Source organism: Diabrotica virgifera, chromosome 3, assembly GCF_917563875.1.
Source record: "Diabrotica virgifera virgifera chromosome 3, PGI_DIABVI_V3a".
NCBI lineage: Eukaryota > Metazoa > Arthropoda > Insecta > Coleoptera > Chrysomelidae > Diabrotica > Diabrotica virgifera.
This window is the reverse complement of record NC_065445.1, coordinates 218728993-218752550: the sequence shown is the minus strand read 5'-3', so window position 1 is coordinate 218752550 and position 23558 is coordinate 218728993. Positions and strand designations below refer to the sequence as shown.

Below are 23558 nucleotides of genomic sequence, written 5' to 3'. Positions count from 1 at the left end.
TTTTCCGATTAAATCTTATGTGTAAATTTATTCACTAAAATTAGTAGTTATCTTTAATTATTCCAAAATCTTTCAGAGAAAATCCTAACCCTAATTTTTAGCTATGTATCTCTGTATCTGTATCTTTTAGCTTTGAATTATTCCATTAAGCAATATCCTCTAATTATGTTAAAGAAATCATATTTATTCTGTATTTAAATCCCAAATCCACGTGGCTGTAATTAGAAATTCTCACATAAAGTTTGTCAAGGTTAAGTATTCAGTAATTTCTTGTGCCTAACACTAATGAGTTTTTATTACTATCTATACAAAAAAACACTTTCTTGGTTTTTCTTCTATCTTTCCTTGGATCCTTTTTTTTCACACACTAAGCAACTGAAGTAAACGGAAATTTTGTCTTTTTAGCCACTCCCTTGAAAACTTAGACCTCCCAGTACCATCGGAGAGGTAGGACAATTTCCAACCATAAGTCACCATTGGGAGTATGTCGATTTGGGAGCAAGCTACGGGAGCGTTCCAGCTCAATTTTCGTCTTGGCACCTGGGCCTACAGGAGTCATGGGGTCGCACCATCCTGGTGCATCATTTTCTAGGATGCAACCGCAACCTCGTTTGGGAACATTTAGTGAGGTGTTTTAGTAACTATTGGTTTTTTTTTTTATATTTCAGACATTTGATTTAATGCACCATGTTAATTAATTTTTTTTCCAGATTTAGGTTACCTCTGGTTTTTTTTTTGACATATTTTTGTATATTAGATTATTTGGTTCCCAAACTTTGTATCTACGGTAACTTCTTGTGCACAGGAATAAGCCTAGAGAAAATTAGGTTTTTAATACTTTATTATTGCTTTGATATTGGTTTATGTAATTCGGGTAAATTTATTTTGTAATATTACTAGCTTGTTTCCCAAATATGTTATTTATTCGCTTTATTTCATTTGTTCAGTTAATTCGTCGCTACTTTATTTTATTACATTTGCTCGGGTAATTTAGGTCATCGTTTCGGTATTTATCTTAGCTTCATTTTTACCACTTTTATTAATGCATTTGCTTAATTCTTCATGGTATTTTCTCTTCGCCAGGCTTGTGCCTATTTATTTATATTACTTTTAATATTCATCGGTTTTCAATTCAGTTGTACGTAGCAAGCGTACTATAACCATTTGGTAGAAGACTTATGTAATTTTGTACCCTATATGTAAGTAAGAGGTATTTAAGTTTGTAACAGATAACATTATTGTTGTTATCTTTAAAATATATATAGCTTCTTGTATAACTTATGTCATTTTAGAGTTACATGATATATGCTTGTCTAACTCAGAGATTGTCAAAAATCTAGTAGTTATTTTTAATAAATATGTATTTATTTTGTATATCAATTATTTTATTATTCCTTTATGTTCATTATTACAGGTTTAATATATTTAATATTTGAAAGCAGTGTAAGATACCTGGGAAAATGATCGAAGATCATTTTCATGGCGCCCATGATTAGTTAGTTTTATTTATTTTGTTCGTTTTTAGTCATTATCCATCTTCATTCAGTTTCAGTACATTATTCTTATTTTATTATTTCATCTTTTAGTCATCATTACTATCTATATAGAGCTACTGTTCTTCGACAGGCATGCAAACGAGCCGTATCCATCCTCGAGTGTCAAGTGGTTTTCTTGCATCTCTTGCTAGCCAACTCTATTCAGTTTGCCTCTGTCTCTTCCCACTTCTACTTCTATCCCTTCTAATCCCCCTTTCTTAAGTACTACTGCAAAGTAGTATTTTTTATTTTTCTTACTTCGGCTTCTCAACGTAGAAGTCACTGCCCCCTTTTCTTTTCATCCCAACTATTTAGTTACCTAGTCTAGTCTTTTTTTTTCCTTACTTCTGTTGGAGTACCTATATCTTTCTTTTTACTTTCACTCCAACAGAAGTCTTCTTATTTTTGTTACACTGGCTGCCCCACGTTGGGCGCCAGTGTAACAAAAATAAGAAGACTTCTGTTGGAGTGAAAGTAAAAAGAAAGATATAGGTACTCCAACAGAAGTAAGGAAAAAAAAAAAGACTAGACTAGGTAACTAAATAGTTGGGATGAAAAGAAAAGGGGGCAGTGACTTCTACGTTGAGAAGCCGAAGTAAGAAAAATAAAAAATACTACTTTGCAGTAGTACTTAAGAAAGGGGGATTAGAAGGGATAGAAGTAGAAGTGGGAAGAGACAGAGGCAAACTGAATAGAGTTGGCTAGCAAGAGATGCAAGAAAACCACTTGACACTCGAGGATGGATACGGCTCGTTTGCATGCCTGTCGAAGAACAGTAGCTCTATATAGATAGTAATGATGACTAAAAGATGAAATAATAAAATAAGAATAATGTACTGAAACTGAATGAAGATGGATAATGACTAAAAACGAACAAAATAAATAAAACTAACTAATCATGGGCGCCATGAAAATGATCTTCGATCATTTTCCCAGGTATCTTACACTGCTTTCAAATATTAAATATATTAAACCTGTAATAATGAACATAAAGGAATAATAAAATAATTGATATACAAAATAAATACATATTTATTAAAAATAACTACTAGATTTTTGACAATCTCTGAGTTAGACAAGCATATATCATGTAACTCTAAAATGACATAAGTTATACAAGAAGCTATATATATTTTAAAGATAACAACAATAATGTTATCTGTTACAAACTTAAATACCTCTTACTTACATATAGGGTACAAAATTACATAAGTCTTCTACCAAATGGTTATAGTACGCTTGCTACGTACAACTGAATTGAAAACCGATGAATATTAAAAGTAATATAAATAAATAGGCACAAGCCTGGCGAAGAGAAAATACCATGAAGAATTAAGCAAATGCATTAATAAAAGTGGTAAAAATGAAGCTAAGATAAATACCGAAACGATGACCTAAATTACCCGAGCAAATGTAATAAAATAAAGTAGCGACGAATTAACTGAACAAATGAAATAAAGCGAATAAATAACATATTTGGGAAACAAGCTAGTAATATTACAAAATAAATTTACCCGAATTACATAAACCAATATCAAAGCAATAATAAAGTATTAAAAACCTAATTTTCTCTAGGCTTATTCCTGTGCACAAGAAGTTACCGTAGATACAAAGTTTGGGAACCAAATAATCTAATATACAAAAATATGTCAAAAAAAAAACCAGAGGTAACCTAAATCTGGAAAAAAAATTAATTAACATGGTGCATTAAATCAAATGTCTGAAATATAAAAAAAAAACCAATAGTTACTAAAACACCTCACTAAATGTTCCCAAACGAGGTTGCGGTTGCATCCTAGAAAATGATGCACCAGGATGGTGCGACCCCATGACTCCTGTAGGCCCAGGTGCCAAGACGAAAATTGAGCTGGAACGCTCCCATAGCTTGCTCCCAAATCGACATACTCCCAATGGTGACTTATGGTTGGAAATTGTCCTACCTCTCCGATGGTACTGGGAGGTCTAAGTTTTCAAGGGAGTGGCTAAAAAGACAAAATTTCCGTTTACTTCAGTTGCTTAGTGTGTGAAAAAAAAGGATCCAAGGAAAGATAGAAGAAAAACCAAGAAAGTGTTTTTTTGTATAGATAGTAATAAAAACTCATTAGTGTTAGGCACAAGAAATTACTGAATACTTAACCTTGACAAACTTTATGTGAGAATTTCTAATTACAGCCACGTGGATTTGGGATTTAAATACAGAATAAATATGATTTCTTTAACATAATTAGAGGATATTGCTTAATGGAATAATTCAAAGCTAAAAGATACAGATACAGAGATACATAGCTAAAAATTAGGGTTAGGATTTTCTCTGAAAGATTTTGGAATAATTAAAGATAACTACTAATTTTAGTGAATAAATTTACACATAAGATTTAATCGGAAAAAGTATATATTTCACCATGAAAGGGTGACAACAGATTGTTATAAAAAAATTAATATGAAAATTGTAGTTACCATGAGACTCGATGATGTTGTATAGAAAACCCCATTGGAAGAATAATTATTTCTCCCAAATAATCCTCAATGGGTTGGAATGGAATTCACATTTTTTCTTTTTTTAAACTAGGTATTAACCGGTACTTGATCGAAATTTAGTCCCATGCCACTCTGAACAATTCCCAACTAAAAGTGAAAGCTCAGCTGAGTTTCTTTCCGACTGTCACAAGGACGGCCTCAGAACACGAAATACTATTGCTCGATAGGTGGCGTACATAGTACGTTCCATCACCGAAGTGTGACGTCACATCAGAAGTCTTTTACGAGAAATTAGAGAATTTAAATGAGAGACCGAGGGAAAATAATTATAATAATAATTAAAGAGCTAATTTTTGTAACGTGACCGTTACAAGTTGTCACATTTTATTTGCAATTTGACATAAAAACAAATCAATTGTTTATTGCATTTATAAAATGGTATTTTCTTTGACTTGTATAGTCTTATAAATTGTACAGATTATATTCGTAGATATATATTATATAATTAAATGTCACCGACGAAATGTAATCACCGACGTGCGTTTTTTCTGTCACATACAATTTAATGCGTTAGAAAGAAATCGAAAAACTGTGACGCACTGAAAGATCCTCATGAAAAAAAGCATATTATACCACACTACCCCTATTCCCATTTAAAAAATCATCGATTACGTCATCACGCCCAAATGGATGACGTCAGTATTATGGCATATACGTCAAAAAATCATAATTTAAAAATCGACTTATCTCGGGATTTTTCTTTAAAGTCGCCTATTTTCGAAAAAATGAATTTATTCTATAATTTAGAACCTCTCTGTATTTTGATTCTGTGAGAAAGCATAGCTTTCAGAAAATGATTCTTTATTTTAGAGCAATGGTTTTTGTTCTGGCGATTCCCTGCTAGCGTTTGAAGACGTTGCTGGGGATGACAGAGGGGTTGACAGAGCTGGGGATGCACGAGAAGGCACAATTGTCAATAGTTCTGTAGATGACGGTTCAAAATTACTTCCCATTCCCATGAAAGCGTAGTCCTGGACAACTTGTTGAATGTGGTTCCGGAATCTAAGTTTATGTTCTATGGGTATTTTTGATACAAAAGGCAGTAGGCTCTTAAAAAACATTAAGTCGTCATTGTATGGTTCCTGCTGAAAAGTGCTTTGCATATTGTTAATTTTTTGTTGCTCAAGTTGTAATCTTTTTTCATCATATAATGCGTTGGTTCCCATCACTGATATGATATCACTGGCTGATAAGATGGCAGGCTGGTCGAATTGGGCTTCGATATCATCCTCATCTAGAGTAGTAATCGTTTTTGGTCTCAATTTGCTTGAGCAAGCTCTAGGAGCGACTATGTCTTTTAAAAATGTCATTTTTTTAAAATAAGGCCATTTTGGTTCAGCCGTTTTAGTCAAGTCACTCGACCTTATTAGCGTTATTTTGCTCAACTCAACGCTGAATTGGTCCCTTAGGTACTTCCACTTCTTCCTTAGTGCAGCTTCTGAAACCAAATAATTACGATTAGGTACCTATTGTAGAGCTAAGAAAGCTACCAGAGGAATAAATAATGGTGGGCCTGGAAATAAATATGAACAAAACGGAATAGGTACAGTATAACAGATTTAACTGAAACCTCCAAGGTCACTTGCACCGCATAAACATCTGTCGTGTCAAAAGAAGACGTCAAAAATTTGGAAATAGAGGAACATGTAGAAATAAAATGAGCGAAGAAATTGGGCTTTATCATGTCAAAACGCAACAACAGAAGAATAGAAAATAGATTGGGGCAAACAAGATCTTGTATAAGACAACTTCATAGTGTAATCTGGAATAAAAACATCAACGAAAAAACAAAAAAATGATATAGTACCACAAAAAAAAACTATTTCTCGATATACTGAACACTATGTGGTGAATGGCTAATTTTTGTCATTCTTTATGTTTTTGATGGTGATAAAAACGAAAATGAGGGAACATTTTAGCCTACAAATAAAAAAAATGAAATCACGTTTTTTTTTTAATTTAACTCGATACAACTCTGTTTCATTTAAATATTTTTTTCTGAAATTTTTGCTTAGTACCTATATAATTCTCACCTTTCTAAAGACAATGGGACCTGTTTTAAGCTTTCAGTCTTATATTCTAATAAAACTTATGAATTTTTGAAAGTCGAAAGTGCAGAATACTGAAGTGCAAGTTTGAGCGTAAAAGTTGAGTGACGAAATTTGAAATTTAGCTATTTAGTCACAAAAGAAGTCATAGAGTACGCTTTAGAGTACAAAGAAGTCTTCTGGAAAGTTTTAGAACAAAACGTTTTATAGATATAAAATGGTATAACTTTTAATAACGACGTTATAAATCCCCAAAATAACGCTTATTTTTCGAGATACTGACCATGGGTGGTGAATGGGTAATTTTGGTCTTATTTTATGTTTTCGATGGTACTGAAAATGAAAATCAAGTTTATTTTTATTTTAGCTGGGGTAACATTGTCAAAATCGCAATTTTACCCTAAAAATAAAAAAAAATGAAATCACGTTTTTGTTAAAATTAAAAAATGCACCATTATTTTTCTATAAAATATTTTGATCTAAAGCTCCCCAGAAAACTTTTTTGGACTTTCTACTTTAACAAGACTGCGATTAAAAAGCTAAATTTCAAATTTTATTAACTTAACTTAAATTTTACGGCTTAACTTTGCAATGTTGTTCTGAAGCTATTTCCTTGTGGCATTTTTATGATTAACTATTTAGTGGGAAATAAGCCACAATTAAATTGAAAAAATAATTTTATTAACGTTTCGAAGCCCAAATCGGGTTTCGTTGTCAAAATACAAAATACTATTAAAATAAACAAAAATGTTGTTGCTAAGTAAAAAAAATTCTTCTAATAATTTATTTAATCTGACTCATTTATATTGGCAATTCAGACGTATATTACACATTTTAAAGTAGAAGACTTTAAAATGATATCGCCAATATTTATGAGTTGCGTTCTGCGACTCATGCGAGAGCATGTGATCTGTCTTTAAAAAGACAAACAAATGCAACGATGACAGTAAAATTCTCGCGTTAGAGATTCCATAGTAAATCACGAGGGAAAACCAGGAAAAAACCTCGTGATACTATCCCGACATCGTAAGTATTTGGTCTTAATTTAATTTACTTTCAAAAAACTAATACCAAATTCTGACTTTAATATGTTTAAATTATTAATAATATTAATAATAGATCTACAATTGTAACGTTACGTTTTCCCAGTGTAGATTTTGGTCTAGTCCCTCTCATTTCACGCTTTTATCTTAACTGATTAGATCTTAGAGTCCCTATCGGCGTTGTTTTTCTTAGAAACACATATGTGCTATCGATAGAGTCGACCGTTAGACTTTAATAGCTTTCTGGTGAATGATATGGGCCTTGCATCCCATAAGTCATCTTAAGTATTAGATTTGCTAAGCCCTTTTACGAGTGGTAAGGAAATCTGTTCTTGAATATCTCTCACAGTTTCCCATAATTTTCATTGGTTAAAACCCCACCACAAACAAAGGACGCCAAAGGTTCATAAAAACCACAAATTCTCAAAATTCTGCATCATTTGTGAGTTGAGTTAATATAGTCATTATGTGAGATCAAGTTTGTTCGTTTATTGTGGGCCCCGCCGATTAGGCAGGTAAGAGTATTAATGATTGTTTATTGGTATGTACAATAATTGTACAATTTCGTTTTCTATTTTTTTAAAGGGTCCACCTTTCACCTTTCACCTTCCACCTATGCATTATGTTGTCCAGCTGCTATTTTATGAACACTGTTAAATACTATTATTCTTTCGACTGTGTCGTAAAGTTGAATTTCTTCATGGCCATCTTCCACACCTTGAGAGCCTGCCGGCTTACAAAGGGCCATCCTACCCTCTAACAGATGTTTTAAGTAAGTCACTCATCTTTTACTTATTGAAGAAATTAGTAGAGACGCCTTTGTTATGTCCAGGGCAAGGACAATTTTGTGTTCTTTCGTGAAATAAGTTCAATGACCTAAAGTTTTCGCCCAGTTTGTGATAGTGACATTCTGAAAAGTAGGTCATACTTTTAGTATGAAGTTGATGATTATCTTTTTATTTTTAAATGGGTGATCATTTAAACTATAAACATTTACATTATGTAGATATTTTTCTGAGTATTATTAGAGTGTTATTAAGTATTGTTAGATAGGTATAAATATAAACAAAGAGCTCTTTCTTTTTTTGTTGTAAGTGAACGGTAAAATTTCTAGTTTTTATTTAGAGTATGGATTTTTTATTTTTTTGAGTAACTTCAGTTTATTTTTTTTGAGTTAATAAGAGTTATATTCGTTCACTTACATTATAGGTACATCTCGTATTTTGTTAGTTTTGCGGTGTTGGTGAATACACCAACGTATATGCAATTTGTTAACCATTTTTAAATAATTATTGAGTAATTTTTGTTTTTGTGGTTGACGTTTTTACGTTTTATTTGCATATATTATGTGAGCATTAAGAGATTTCATTGAGTATTTTAATAAATGTTTTGTTAAAGTGTACGATGTCGTTTTTTATTTATTATTTACAGCTCAAGACTAAGAACAATGTTGTTTTGTCGTAGCATTCTTGCTAATTTGTTATTGTTGTGTTATGTTTCGTTAATTATTGTTCCTTTGAGTATTTTTTGGTCAAAATACCTGGCGCCCTATATTTTCGTTTGAGTATTAAGTATTTCCGTTTCCTTAGAGTCCAAGTGTCAAACCAGCAGTTAATGTTATCTATTTACCTTTTGTCTATCTTCGTTTCATTAGCTCTATTCGCATACCATTGTTTATTCATTTAACACCTTTCATTGTAACAGAAGCCCAACACAAAGAACCATGCCCACATCTCTTCCGACTGAGCAACGTGGCCTTTGTTTCGTCAATGTAAACGATTGGACCTTTCCATCTTCGGTCATTCCTTATTCCATCCAAGGATAATATCGTCCTGATCCTTCTGGTTCAGCCTTCATGACCTCGTGTCCATCTGATCGTTATACAAATTGGCGCCCTCTCGTGGAGCCTTATACAAATTACGTGGGACTTCTTCTGTTACCTATGGTTGCCTTATACATAATTTCGTAGAGCTTTGTCAATTGCCTTTTCACGGGCTATATATATTTTCTTGTCTATGCGTGAAGCATGATTTTCTTTTTTATCATGTTCCTATTAGACCTGATTTTCTTTTTTTGTTCAAGTTTGGCTAATTTGCAGCTATTTTTATTGACAATATATTTTCGTGTTATTATTTGCTAATAGATAATAATAGTTTGACACATTTTAGTTTGTTTGTTTCCGCTTATTGTATTTAAATGTCAGTGTAGTACCTTACACTTTCATTTCTGCCTTTTCGAATTCTAGAGTATCATTTTTTGAAGTATATAGTATAGTATCGATCTTTTTTCTTTAGATATATTTTACTTGAGTAAATTTGAGCATTTTTATTACTTTTCCTTATGTCAAAGGGATACGTCTTTTGCTATGTATCTAATTAAGGTAAAGGTATCTAGATCTTGAGCTGTGTATTTTTTGTAGCAAATCACAAAGAAGTTGTAATTGTTTAACTTTTTGATTTTTACGTTTATTTTGTGCCGTACTTTGCAACTTTTGTGATTTATTGTAGTTTGCTTTATATCGTTTTATTGTGCATTTTACTTTTTATATTTTTTGTATATGTATTGTGTTGCGGTATATTTTTTTGTACTGTGTTGCGTTTATTTTATTGCATTTAGGTACCGTTTTTGAGTTATGAAATGCTTTGTAACTGTTTTCAGAAGTAGCAATTATCACTATTATGATTGCGTCGTCTTCTAAAATTTTAAGGTACATGCTTCTTCGTCGTTCAACGATATTGTTCTGTCCGGTTTTATGACCAATCTTTTCTGACCTTGTAGAATAGTATTGTTGTAATGATTTCTGTGCAGTATATTTTTGGATTTTTATGTGGTTATGTATTTTTGATGATATCCTATTTGGTTGATATCGTATGTTTTTCAGTACCAGAATGTTTTGAGTGGTTTTAGAGAGTTTTTAGTCATGGCGTGGTGTTAGTCTGGAGAATGAAAGAGTCCTGCAGCTTCCCGTCATGATATTGTTTTAGGTTTGTGATTTAAGTCTTAAATGAAAGAAGTTAAGCTGTCCATTCGAGGAATTGTGTTTTTACAATTAGCTATTAGTCGCGAGTGAAAGACCTCGGCGCATGCTGTTGTGAAATATGTTTGAGAAATTATGTTTTACCATTCCAATATCAGCATTCTAAAATCTATTCGGTACAAAACTACTTCCAGTCCAGAAAATATTCCTTTTTTCAGTGTAGAGTCTTCGTTTACCGTTACGTAATCTTAATATTTTTCGACTAGCCTACGATAAGGTGGTTGACATTTCAAAATTCTTGTCCCACCCCCAATAACATCTGTCAGGGCTAGAGGTATTTAAGTGTGTCTTTTGACCCTAATTTCAGATAAAGAGGCGTAATGTTTTTATTAGCTTTTATTTAGCATATGTTGCAACCGCAAAAGCTTGTAGATACACTTATTTTGATAGTAGATATTTTTAAAGGGCTATGACCCTATTTTAGGTATTAATGAGATGTAAAAAGTAGCATCTTATTGCTTGTTTATATTTCACAAGTAGTTTGACTCGTGAATATAAATTTTCGATGTTTAGTTAGCAGATAATGCAAATATTTTTTGTTTCGAGTAAAAGAATTCGAGTAATTATTGTTAGTTCTGTCGATAGTTTGGGTGAATTAGGATAATGTCTTGGCAATTTTGTGTCGGCTAATAAAGGGTGAAATTTTTTTGTTAAATACAGGCACGTACTAGGCCCAGATGTATTTACAGAATCAATTTTATTCTTGCGGCTTTCATAAAATAGTATTTCGATAAAATGTCGTATCTATTTAGGACCTAAGTCCCTATTAAATTGTGACACTTCCCTACCTGTGAGCTACCTGTGATTTAACCTAACGATTTAAGTACCTTTATAATAATATATTATCATATATATTATAATAATAAGGCGTCTAGTATGCGTAATTACTTCCGGTCCTAATTAAAGGTAGATTTCGACAATTATCTGAACTTTCCTTTGTTCATTTCTTTCTATATTTCTTTGTTGAGAACTCCTTGGCATGTTTTACTAACTTCTCTATTCCTTTTGTTTGAGTTCGAATTTATTCGTTACGTGAGATAGTAATTGTGCTTTGGTAATTTTATATGTTACTCGTGTTTATTTGCTTTTGTATTCTGTTTGCTGTTTGAATTTGTTTAGGCTCTTCCGGTTCATGTTATCGGGATAGCAGTAAATATTTTTTTGAGTTAGTGTTCTGTGAACATTATACTTATTTTAAGAACGTTTGATTGCGAAATGCTTTGTCCTAGACCGGCAAAGTGAAATCAAATAAGCAAACCACTAGCAATAACTAGTGCGTCTGTTATTATTAAAGTCCCGAATGAAAGATTTCGTGGCAATTTTTGAGTGTAGCTCATAAAGTCCTGGATGAGAGACTCCAAGGCACCTATGCGTATAGTCGAGTTTGTTAGAACTCGAGTTTGTTTGTTGTTAGTGGACGCACTATGACAAATATTTTTGTGTTGAGTTTGCTTGTGCTAATTTTGCGTTTGGTTTTGAGTCAGTTCCAATGGAGTTGATTTTATTTTAGTTGAGTAGATATTATTAAAGTTATTTATAATAATATCTTATAATGTATTCAGACATATCTTGTCCTGATTACATTCCTCGTTTTTTCTGTTAGTTTCTCGATTGGAAATTTTCCGCCGTGGCTAACCCCACAAGATTTTTACGGAACTTTTGGCCAACTTGTTTTCTTTCCCTGTCATAAAATTTCGAGACTTTTTTGCTTTGATCCTGCAGTCAAAATCTTAGCATAGCTTGACGCTTACCTAGTTACCGGTTGAGGGGACAACCATAACGAAGTTTGCCTACGTCACCTTGTTGGCCAATCGCCTTTGTTGAGCTGGAGCAACTTTGATTTTCGCGTCCAAAACTTCAACATTGGTATGTTCCACCTTTTTAGTTTGGCTAGAGCCATTTGTGTAGATATTTGCCATTGGTCGTTGTACTTGCGAGTCAACGAACCATACTTTGAGTCGACTTTCGAGTTGAATGTTTAGTTTTATGCTAAGGATTAAAGCAACACTGTAGGTGTTTGCTGCCTTAGTCGTTTAGAATTAGAGTAGTCCTTGTATATATAGTTCCTAGTTTTTGTGTTTTATTTGCGTTTAGTTTATCTTAGAGATAACCCTTTTAGTTTGGTGTTTGAGTTTAGTTGCTTATTAGCTTTTTTTGATTTGGTCACTTGTGTTCAAGCAATTCGAGGACCACAACCTATTTTAGTATGTCTAGGTGACTACCGACTATGTCAGGCTACTGCTTGATGGTCAGAATATGGTGCTTACTGCAGACTCCGATTGTAAACAGTGGTATTGCACCACAGTTTAAATCGTGGGGGGAAGCTGTGTAACGTTACGTTTTCCCAGTGTAGATTTTGGTCTAGTCCCTCTCATTTCACGCTTTTATCTTAACTGATTAGATCTTAGAGTCCCTATCGGCGTTGTTTTTCTTAGAAACACATATGTGCTATCGATAGAGTCGACCGTTAGACTTTAATAGCTTTCTGGTGAATGATATGGGCCTTGCATCCCATAAGTCATCTTAAGTATTAGATTTGCTAAGCCCTTTTACGAGTGGTAAGGAAATCTGTTCTTGAATATCTCTCACAGTTTCCCATAATTTTCATTGGTTAAAACCCCACCACAAACAAAGGACGCCAAAGGTTCATAAAAACCACAAATTCTCAAAATTCTGCATCATTTGTGAGTTGAGTTAATATAGTCATTATGTGAGATCAAGTTTGTTCGTTTATTGTGGGCCCCGCCGATTAGGCAGGTAAGAGTATTAATGATTGTTTATTGGTATGTACAATAATTGTACAATTTCGTTTTCTATTTTTTTAAAGGGTCCACCTTTCACCTTTCACCTTCCACCTATGCATTATGTTGTCCAGCTGCTATTTTATGAACACTGTTAAATACTATTATTCTTTCGACTGTGTCGTAAAGTTGAATTTCTTCATGGCCATCTTCCACACCTTGAGAGCCTGCCGGCTTACAAAGGGCCATCCTACCCTCTAACAGATGTTTTAAGTAAGTCACTCATCTTTTACTTATTGAAGAAATTAGTAGAGACGCCTTTGTTATGTCCAGGGCAAGGACAATTTTGTGTTCTTTCGTGAAATAAGTTCAATGACCTAAAGTTTTCGCCCAGTTTGTGATAGTGACATTCTGAAAAGTAGGTCATACTTTTAGTATGAAGTTGATGATTATCTTTTTATTTTTAAATGGGTGATCATTTAAACTATAAACATTTACATTATGTAGATATTTTTCTGAGTATTATTAGAGTGTTATTAAGTATTGTTAGATAGGTATAAATATAAACAAAGAGCTCTTTCTTTTTTTGTTGTAAGTGAACGGTAAAATTTCTAGTTTTTATTTAGAGTATGGATTTTTTATTTTTTTGAGTAACTTCAGTTTATTTTTTTTGAGTTAATAAGAGTTATATTCGTTCACTTACATTATAGGTACATCTCGTATTTTGTTAGTTTTGCGGTGTTGGTGAATACACCAACGTATATGCAATTTGTTAACCATTTTTAAATAATTATTGAGTAATTTTTGTTTTTGTGGTTGACGTTTTTACGTTTTATTTGCATATATTATGTGAGCATTAAGAGATTTCATTGAGTATTTTAATAAATGTTTTGTTAAAGTGTACGATGTCGTTTTTTATTTATTATTTACAGCTCAAGACTAAGAACAATGTTGTTTTGTCGTAGCATTCTTGCTAATTTGTTATTGTTGTGTTATGTTTCGTTAATTATTGTTCCTTTGAGTATTTTTTGGTCAAAATACCTGGCGCCCTATATTTTCGTTTGAGTATTAAGTATTTCCGTTTCCTTAGAGTCCAAGTGTCAAACCAGCAGTTAATGTTATCTATTTACCTTTTGTCTATCTTCGTTTCATTAGCTCTATTCGCATACCATTGTTTATTCATTTAACACCTTTCATTGTAACAGAAGCCCAACACAAAGAACCATGCCCACATCTCTTCCGACTGAGCAACGTGGCCTTTGTTTCGTCAATGTAAACGATTGGACCTTTCCATCTTCGGTCATTCCTTATTCCATCCAAGGATAATATCGTCCTGATCCTTCTGGTTCAGCCTTCATGACCTCGTGTCCATCTGATCGTTATACAATAAGTAACAATAAAATATAAAATTTGTACTAACTCGATATGTTATTGACTTACTAACCGTGGATTTTCTTTCTATTGACTTCCTCTTTCAGTATGGGTAACCACATCCTACTGCATTCTACCGAGGAATTTGCGACACAATAGGGAACTTGCATAAAATTTTAAATTCGAAAAAAAATGTTATAAATCACAACAGAACATAATTTAAAACATGTATCAAAGATTAAAAGTTTTGTTTGGCTTTCGTTTGGCCCCTAAAGATGATTAAAAATTCAAATTAAAACAGGTGGCCCAAAACGCGTCGTGACGTCATTCGTTTAAATTATGTTTACATTCTTCCAAAAAAGTAAACAGAAATTAAAATTAGACATTATAAACGTCAGTCGAAAATACAGTTATGTAAACTCACAAGTGTTTTTGATCGTTTGAACTATTTTAAATGTCATTTAATAGTGTCAGTGTCAAAACGAATGCCAAACCTAATAGGGAACTTGCACATTTTTTATTGCATAATAATATTCAGTTTCCTTTAAAAATAAGATTTCCAAAATTTCACGCCTTAAAACCTCATAATAACAAGTACAAATTTAAAATCTATATATTTTTTTTTGTTTTCTGGCCTTGGTTTAGAGAACCTTTAGTCAATTTAAAATAGTTCAAACGATCAAAAACACTTGTGAGGTTACATAACTGTATTTTTTACTGACGTTTATAATGTCTAATTTTAAATTCTGTTTACTTTTTTGGAAGAATGTAAACATAATTTAAACGAATGACGTCATGACACGTTTTGGGCCACCTGTTTTAATTTGAATTTTTAATCATCTTTAGGGACCAAACAAAACTTTTTAATCTTTGATACATGTTTTAAATTATGTTGTGTTGTGATTTATACCATTTTTTTCGAATTTAAAATTTTATGCAAGTTCCCTATTGGTTTCATTTAGCATAATTAGAGCCGCTTCTTTGATTTTTCTCTTCTTACTATCTGATTCTTTCAGGACTATACTTGAATCCCTCCACTGGACTCTATGTTCATTATCCCATGCGTGTTGACATATTTGAGATCTATCAAATTCTCTATTGTTAATATAAGACTGATGTTCACTTATTCTAACGTTTAATGGTCTTGATGTTTCACCTAAATAAAATTGTTCGCATTCACAAGGTATGTATTTAACTTTGCAATTGCAATTCACAAATCAGCACATTTTATTTTAAAAAATTCATAATTTTTATAAGAATATGACAGAAAGCTTACAACAGATCTTATAGTCTTCAAATATGTGAGAAATATATGCTATAAACATTTCAGAAAAAAATATTAAAATGGAACAGAGTTGTATAGCGAGTTAAACCCAAAAAAGGGTAATTACATTTTTTTTATTTTTAGGGTAAAATTGCGTTTTTGACAATGTTCCCCCAATTAAAATTCAAAATAGACTTCATTTTCATTTTCAGCACCATCATTTTCAGCACATAAAGTATGACTAAAATTAGCCATTCAGCCCACCGTGGTCAGTACCTGGTCATTTTGGGGGTGCGTGCCGCTCGCCTATATCATGACATATGCAGCGGAAATTAGAATTTTTTTTGTATTTAAATCAGCGATTTGTTAGAAATAGCATATAAAAATAAATAATTTTTTTACCGCAGACCAAAATTATAAAAACAATTATAGTATTTTTAACAAATACAGTATGGTTGATATCAGCTCTGGATAAAGAGGCGGGCAAGCCGGGTGACTGCCCGGGGCGCCAAATTTTTGAGAGGCGCTGATATAAAAATAAATTATTTTTTTACATTCGACGTACCTGTACAGCTAAACATTTTAGTATTATTTTAGATTGTACTCCTGCTATTAGTCATAAGGAACAACTTTCATTTACGTTACGTTTTGCAGATATTATTGCCAGCGACTTAAAAATCAAGAAGCATTTTATTAGCTACCAAGAAATTGAAGACTCAACAGGCCTCTCATTATAACATAATCAACACAATCAATTAACTTAAGTTGTGAATGAAGTAATGAATGATTTTCGATTGAACTTAGATTATTGTAGAGGTCAAGAATATGACAAGGGCTCTAACATGAAGGGAAAAATAAAGATGTTCAGGGACGTATTTGTATAGAATATCCTCGTGCTTGCTTTTATGCTATGTGGATGCCACTCCCTCAATTTAGTAATTGGGGATGCGCAGCTATATCAACCAAAAAAAGTTAAGTTTTTCATTTTAGTGGGGATTTTCCATTTCCAACAATCGTTTTTTCCGATTATAGCGCCATCTATCCATAATTCGAAAAAATGTCTCGAATAAAAGTTACTTATTTTTACGTAAGGAATCCAAATCTGCAATAAAAAATGCCATTGAAGTGGCATTTAAAATGTGGCAAGAGTAAAAAATACCACTGAAGAAATTGAAATAAAGCGAGGTGTGAGACAGGGGTGTATACTGTCACCCACCCTGTTTATTCTCTATTCTGAAGACGTAATGAATAGAACACTCTCTAAGCATTCCATAGGTATTAAAATAAATGGTGTTAGATTAAACAATCTGAGATTTGCCGACGACACGGTTCTGATCTCAGAAAAACTTGAAGAGCTACAGACATTGGTGAATAAGATAGCAGACTGCAGCGAAGAATATGGACTATCTTTGGACATAAAGAAAACTAAATTTATAGTAATATCGAAATCAACACAAAATGTCCAAAATTTATATTTACACAATGAAATTATCGATCGAGTTAGCAAATACAAATATTTAGGCACTTTAATAAATGAAGACAACGATAGCTCAGCAGAAATCAAAATAAGAATAGAAAAAGCCAGATCCATATTCACTAAAATGAAGAGAGTGTTCTGTGGAAGAGATTTGAGCCTTGAAATGAAACTTCGCCTGGTGAGATGTTACGTACTTTCTGTGCTGTTCTACGGTATGGAGTCATGGACGCTGAAAAAGATTGATACCAAAAAATTAGAGGCATTTGAACTATGGATGTATCGCAGAATCCTGAGAATATCATGGACGGAGAGAGTCACAAAAGTCGAGGTCTTGAGAAGAATGAATAAAGAAAAGGAAGTCATATTTACGATCAAAAAACGAAAACTGCAATACTTGGGACACATTACAAGAGGCGAAAGATATGAACTGCTTCGAATAATTATGCAGGGGAAGATAGCAGGAAAAAAGTCTATAGGAAGAAGACGAAACTCCTGGCTAAATAATCTACGGGAATGGTATAGCTGTAGCAACAACGAATTGTTTCGGCCAGCAGTTTCGAAAATACGTATAGCCCTGATGATCGCCAACCTTCGGAACGAAGATGGCACTTGAAGAAGAATAAAAATGGGGATACTATTTAAGATTTTAAAGTAACCCCTCACCCCACCTCCTTGGGTTGTCGTGTTTGATGTTACTCGATAGATTTTAAAAAAATATTGACCACGTATTTGTTAGTTTTTTGATCTGATGTTCACTTCGCGAATTATAACCGGGTCCCTATTTAAATTTTTAAAGTTAACGCCCACTCCACCTCCGTGGGGGGGTCGTGTTTGATGTCATTCGATAGATTGTGTAAAATATGTCTATTTTTCAGTTTTTCGATCTGACGCCAAATTTATGACTTTATAACTCGCCCATTTTCTTACGCCCCGCTCAAATTGTCAGATTCTTGAAATATACACTGTTCTGAATGTACTTAGCTTACCTTATCTTAATATGACGATTTCAAATTTTTCTAAGGATATATTTTTTTTTCGGACCCCCTTACGAACTCCCCTGTATTAAGAGCCAATATATGGAAGGGGTACACTTACAGGGTGATTTTCTCCTCCTCTTTGGACTCCTCTACCACAATGTACAAATTAAAAATTAAATATTTTGGCAATTTTGTGAATAGAAAACGAAAAAATATAAATATGACGGAAAACATACAAAAACAATGTGCAACTTCTCTCACTACTTACATACATTCACATAGAACAATTTCTCATGTAGTGAGAAAAGTCGGCCATTGCAGTGAGAAATATTTTTTCTCACGGGTTCTCCTAAGGTTTTCCATATATGATCGCCGTTTCCATGGTAACATGCACAATACAAACACAATTAATGTTGTCAAATAAAATGTGCTCAAGCAAAACTTACCAGGAATTACCTTTCAAAACTGTTCGAAAATAACTGTTAAGAGGAAACAGCAGCGATCAACAGGTAGCGAAAACGCGTACCAAGATTGCGGCTGTAATTTTGAATATTTTTTCGAGATATTTGGCACACGTATTCGTAATATAATAAAGAATGGCGGTATAGAGCCCAATTTGAAAAATATATTAATATGTGGAAATTACTCTGTAATTAAATACACTATTAAAAAAACGAGCCTGTACCGCCATTAAGAAGAACAAAAAAATACACTTTCTTCAAATAAACTTTTTTATCCGATGCCTAGATTTTGTGTCATTTTGGAACTACTAATGAAATAAAAATTTTTAGTAGTTCCAAAATGACACAAAATCTAGGCATCGGATAAAAAAGTTTATTTGAAGAAAATATATTTTTTGTTCTTCTTAATGGCGGTACAGGCTCGTTTTTTTAATATTGTATTTAATTTCAGAGTAATTTCCACATATTAATATATTTTTCAAATTGGGCTTTGTACCGCCATTCTTTATTATATTACTAATACGTGTCCCAAATATCTCGAAAAAATATTCAAAATTACAGCCGCAATCTTGGAACGCGTTTTTGCTACCTGTTGATCGCTACTGTATCACCTTAATTAGAATTTTAAATAAATAACGTAAGTATATAAATTTGATGAATATTAAATACATGTATATGTATTTTATTTCAATTTATGCATATAATAGGTATATCTAAAAGCACCTAAATTGTTTAATTTTGAAGTTTGAACTATTGACAAAACCGTATCCATAGAAAAAGTACAGTGTATTGTACCCTCGGAGATCCGTGGAAAAAATTTACACCCAAAATAACAAAATTCAGTTTGGCAACACTGTGCGAATGTTGATAGTAACATATCCTTTTTAAGATAAGCACAACTGTAATTTAGTCCAAACAAATTAATATATTTTTTTTGCCAACAAAAATGAGATTTTTCAACCAAATAATGTTTCAAATATGATGTGCAAAATAATTTTTAATTGGGTTCTGCGAATGGGCTTGCTTTTTTCTCATTAAAGTAAAAAAAAAACTAAATTTTACTCATTAAATCAATGTTGTCCGGTTATCGTCTTAATTATTTTAACTGTACTAATATTCGTTGAGTATTTATGAATGATTAATAGGTCATTAAAACATTTTATCTCTAGCGGCTTCTGGAATATCTTAAAAATATCGAATTTCATTGATAAAACGCGCATATTCCACCGATCTTCGCTTCGACAATACAACACATGAGAAAATGACATAATTCTCCCTCGCTTGATTTGCGACACTCGCCTCGTGCCTCGGTTCGTGCCAACAAACTTCTGCGCTCGTGAGAAATATGTCTTTTTTCTCACTTTGTTGTACAATATACTATTTTTAAATTATGTTTATGAAATATATGTCGTATTTAGTTTATTTGTCATACATTTCATTTATTCGGGCGTATTCAAAGTTCTGGCTCCTTCCTCGGTGAAACTTTCATATTTTGCCTTTTTTACTATTTTTTTTTAAATTGGAGTAGTGGGGGGGGGGGTGCATATAGATTTTCACTTCGGAAAAAATCAAACAAGATAGAACTTTTTGTAATAAACAACATATCAAAAAGTTCTACTCGAGAAGTGGGTGCTTCATTTTTTATTAAACAAATGAACTACGAAATTTAATGTTTTTTTAAATAACTCCGAAAATATAAACTTTAGAAAAAAACTGACACGACCATTGAAAAATTCAGAAAATTTTACAAAAAAAAAACCTTATATAAAGAATTTTCTAAAATTAAATCTGTATCTTCTATAATTTTGTATTTATAACGCTAAAGTCACCCTTCTCACAAACATTAGCGCACTGTAAACTAACGTACGGCGAAGTGCACGGTTGAGTTATTTTAATGTAATTCTTGAACTAATGGATCAAATGAAATTCTACAAATTGAACATGAAAGAAGAATAATTAGGCTATATTATGGTTATAATAGAAAGAAATAAAATGTACAGGCATAAGTACGGTGTGGGCGAAAAGTGAGCCTTACATGAATTTTGTTTAAAAATGATTTAAAAATGTGTAACTAATACAATTTTTCTTATAAATCTCTCAATTTTGCACAACTTACCTTTCAAGCATCTTACTAAATGATGTTTCATTCAACAAACATCTCAAAAATTTAATTCAAATGATATGACGTCTCAAAAATTGTAATTTTTGAAATCTTCTTAGTTTTATAGAATTACCACCACATTATTACTCAAGTTTGAACAGATCTATTACAGTTTTATAAGTGCTTTTTTAAAGCTTAGGATGTAATCTTTAAAATACACTAAATTATTTTACTTTAGAAATGAAATAAACTATTTACTTTAAGGAAAATTACGAAAGATAACAAAAATGTAATACAAAAACCGAAAATTACCAGCTAAAAAAATGTTTAAACAAAGTGATCAAAACTTTTTTCTGTAAAACTTACCTAAAATACATTTAATAATAAGCTTCAACAATAATAAATGTTCAACAAATTTTTTTTTTAGCTCTTATACAGTATGTCTGCGTAACTTGGAACCTATTGATAACTTTTTTATTATCAGTTTTACGAAAAAAAGTTATTCTTTATAAAATACTCTGCATCGTATATAATCTAAGATAAAATTATCAAATATCAAATTTAATTAATGTTATACGAGGTATGTCAAAAAATATGAAATTCACTCAAGAGTAAAGTACCTTTACATTTTTCACAATATCGAAAATTGTTATTAAGAAAAGTTGTTTGGAATTAAAAAAAATGTTTTAGTGTTCAATTAGGTATTGTACCCTCGGAGATCCGTGGAAAAAATTTACACCCAAAATAACAAAATTTAGTTTGGCAACACTGTGCGAATGTTGATAGTAACATATCCTTTTTAAGATAAGCACAACTGTAATTTAGTCCAAACAAATTAATATATTTTTTTTGCCAACAAAAATGAGATTTTTCAACCAAATAATGTTTCAAATATGATGTGCAAAATAATTTTTAATTGGGTTCTGCGAATGGGCTTGCTTTTTTCTCATTAAAGTAAAAAAAACTAAATTTTACTCATTAAATCAATGTTGTCCGGTTATCGTCTTAATTATTTTAACTGTACTAATATTCGTTGAGTATTTATGAATGATTAATAGGTCATTAAAACATTTTATCTCTAGCGGCTTCTGGAATATCTTAAAAATATCGAATTTCATTGATAAAACGCGCATATTCCACCGATCTTCGCTTCGACAATACATCCTTCTAATTAAAATATCGTGAATGATAAAGGCACTTAAATCTTAAGAAAAATTCATATTTTTTACATACCTCGTATAAAATTAAAAAAGTTTGATATCTGATGACTGTATCTTAGATTTTATACCAGGGAGAGCATGTTATGAAGAATAAATTTTTATTGTAAAAGTGATAATAAAATAGTTATCATAATTGTAATAAAATGATGATGAGTATCCGTAATTTGAGAAAAAATTGAAATTTTTTTTTCGATTAGAATGATGTAATTGTATATTTAGACATAGTTTCTAATTTCAAACAACTTTTCATAATATCATTTTTTGATATTCTGGAATATAAAGGTAGGTACTTTACTCTTTAACGAAATTAATATTTTTGACATAACTCGTATAAAATTGATAAAATTTGATATCTGATGGTTGAGTTTTAGATTTTTGACTATCGAGAGCATTTTATTAAGAATAACTCTTTTTCGTAAAGTTGATAATAAAAAAGTTTTCCATGTGGTTCCTAGCTACGCAGGCACACTGTATAAGAGCTTCTGTATATGAATTTTCAAATTGCAATGCCATATTCGGATTCAGCATAATCAAAAACAAAATAGAAACATATTTGATCAAAGTAAAATAATGAATTTATCGATATTTTTTAAATTATTTATACAAAACAATTGTTATTGTTTAAACAATTAATAAACGATTACCGGCCAAATCTGCGAGTAGAAATTTTTACTTTAACATGTACCTATATAAACTAACAGAAAAAGTTTTAGAAAAATATAAGCTTGTTTGAATTTTTCCGAAACAATGCATGTTTTCGTTCTAATTGCACTCCCCTAATAGGTAAATCTGTATATTCTTGAATGAAAGAGCGCCAAATTTTGTTATGCCTGGGACGCTCAAAACCCTAGAACCGGCCCTGGTTGGTATGTTAATAAAAAATATAACCAACATTGCACTTACCATTAATTTTCATTTCAGATGATATCTTTTTCCAACAGGCGTCAACAATAATTCTATTGGAATGCCCCTTTACTCTTTTATCCCATATAGGAGGATTAACTTGGACGTTTGTTATCAATTCATCGATATCCATCACGAATTAAACTGTAAACGAACAAAAATTAACGTTCATCGGCGTCAGGCGACTGAAAATGGAAGGTTCATTTCGGTAAACGTTAAAACGTATGAGTTCAACTACCAGCGCACAGGTCGAGGACGATCGGCAACGATCGGTGCCGGCTGCCTGACTCCGAAAACCAGCGTTCATCTCCACGTTGATAGCATAGACCAGGGGCGGCTCCTTGATAGTCCGAGCTATTCGACGTAAAAATAAGATATAAATTTTTTTTTATAGAAATTGTATTTATTGAAAACATATAAATAAAAGTAGGGGAGTCAATAAAGACCGAAAACTTACATAGTTTCGGAAAAATTAATTCGGAAACTTACGTCAAAAGTGCCTATACGGTCAATTCGAACTGCAGTGCCATAAAAATTTTAAAGCACTAGTGCCTTAAAGTAGCATTTTTAACGCTCGTATGGAGTGCTAAAAATTGCATTTTTAACACGGTCGTAGAAAAATAATTTTAAAAATATCGCTGACTTTATCATTTTACTTTGACCAAAAATGTTTCTATTTTGTTTTTGATTATGCTGAATACGAATCTGAAATTACAATTTTAAAATTCAAAAACATTTCTTTAAGCTGTTATACAGTATGTCGCAAATTTTATGAAAAATAACTTTTTTCGTAAAATTGATAATAAAGAAATTTTCAATAGGTTCCCAGTTACGTAGACATA

The 23558-nt window shown here is 32.0% G+C and overlaps 1 protein-coding gene across 1 annotated transcript; it reads right to left on the bottom strand.

Annotated features, from left to right (window-relative positions):
- Positions 1–3850: 3850 nt before the first annotated feature.
- LOC114331341 (uncharacterized) lies at positions 3851–22924 on the bottom strand. The gene is made up of 2 exons (XM_028280882.2): positions 22717–22924; positions 3851–5511 (listed from the first exon to the last, which is right to left on the bottom strand). Exons 1-2 carry the CDS (start codon positions 22847–22849, stop codon positions 4880–4882), a joined length of 765 nt encoding a protein of 254 aa, XP_028136683.1. The 5' UTR covers positions 22850–22924; the 3' UTR covers positions 3851–4879.
- Positions 22925–23558: the final 634 nt, after the last annotated feature.

What these genes read in the sequence shown, in the direction of transcription:
- LOC114331341 (XM_028280882.2), bottom strand. Translation starts at nt 22,849, where the DNA reads ATGGATATCGATGAATTGATAACAAACGTCCAAGTTAATCCTCCTATA. An exon ending in ATCTGAAATGAAAATTAATG is followed by an intron (nt 5,512 to 22,716) that starts GTAAGTGCAATG and finishes ATTTGGTTTCAG; the next exon opens with AAGCTGCACTAAGGAAGAAG.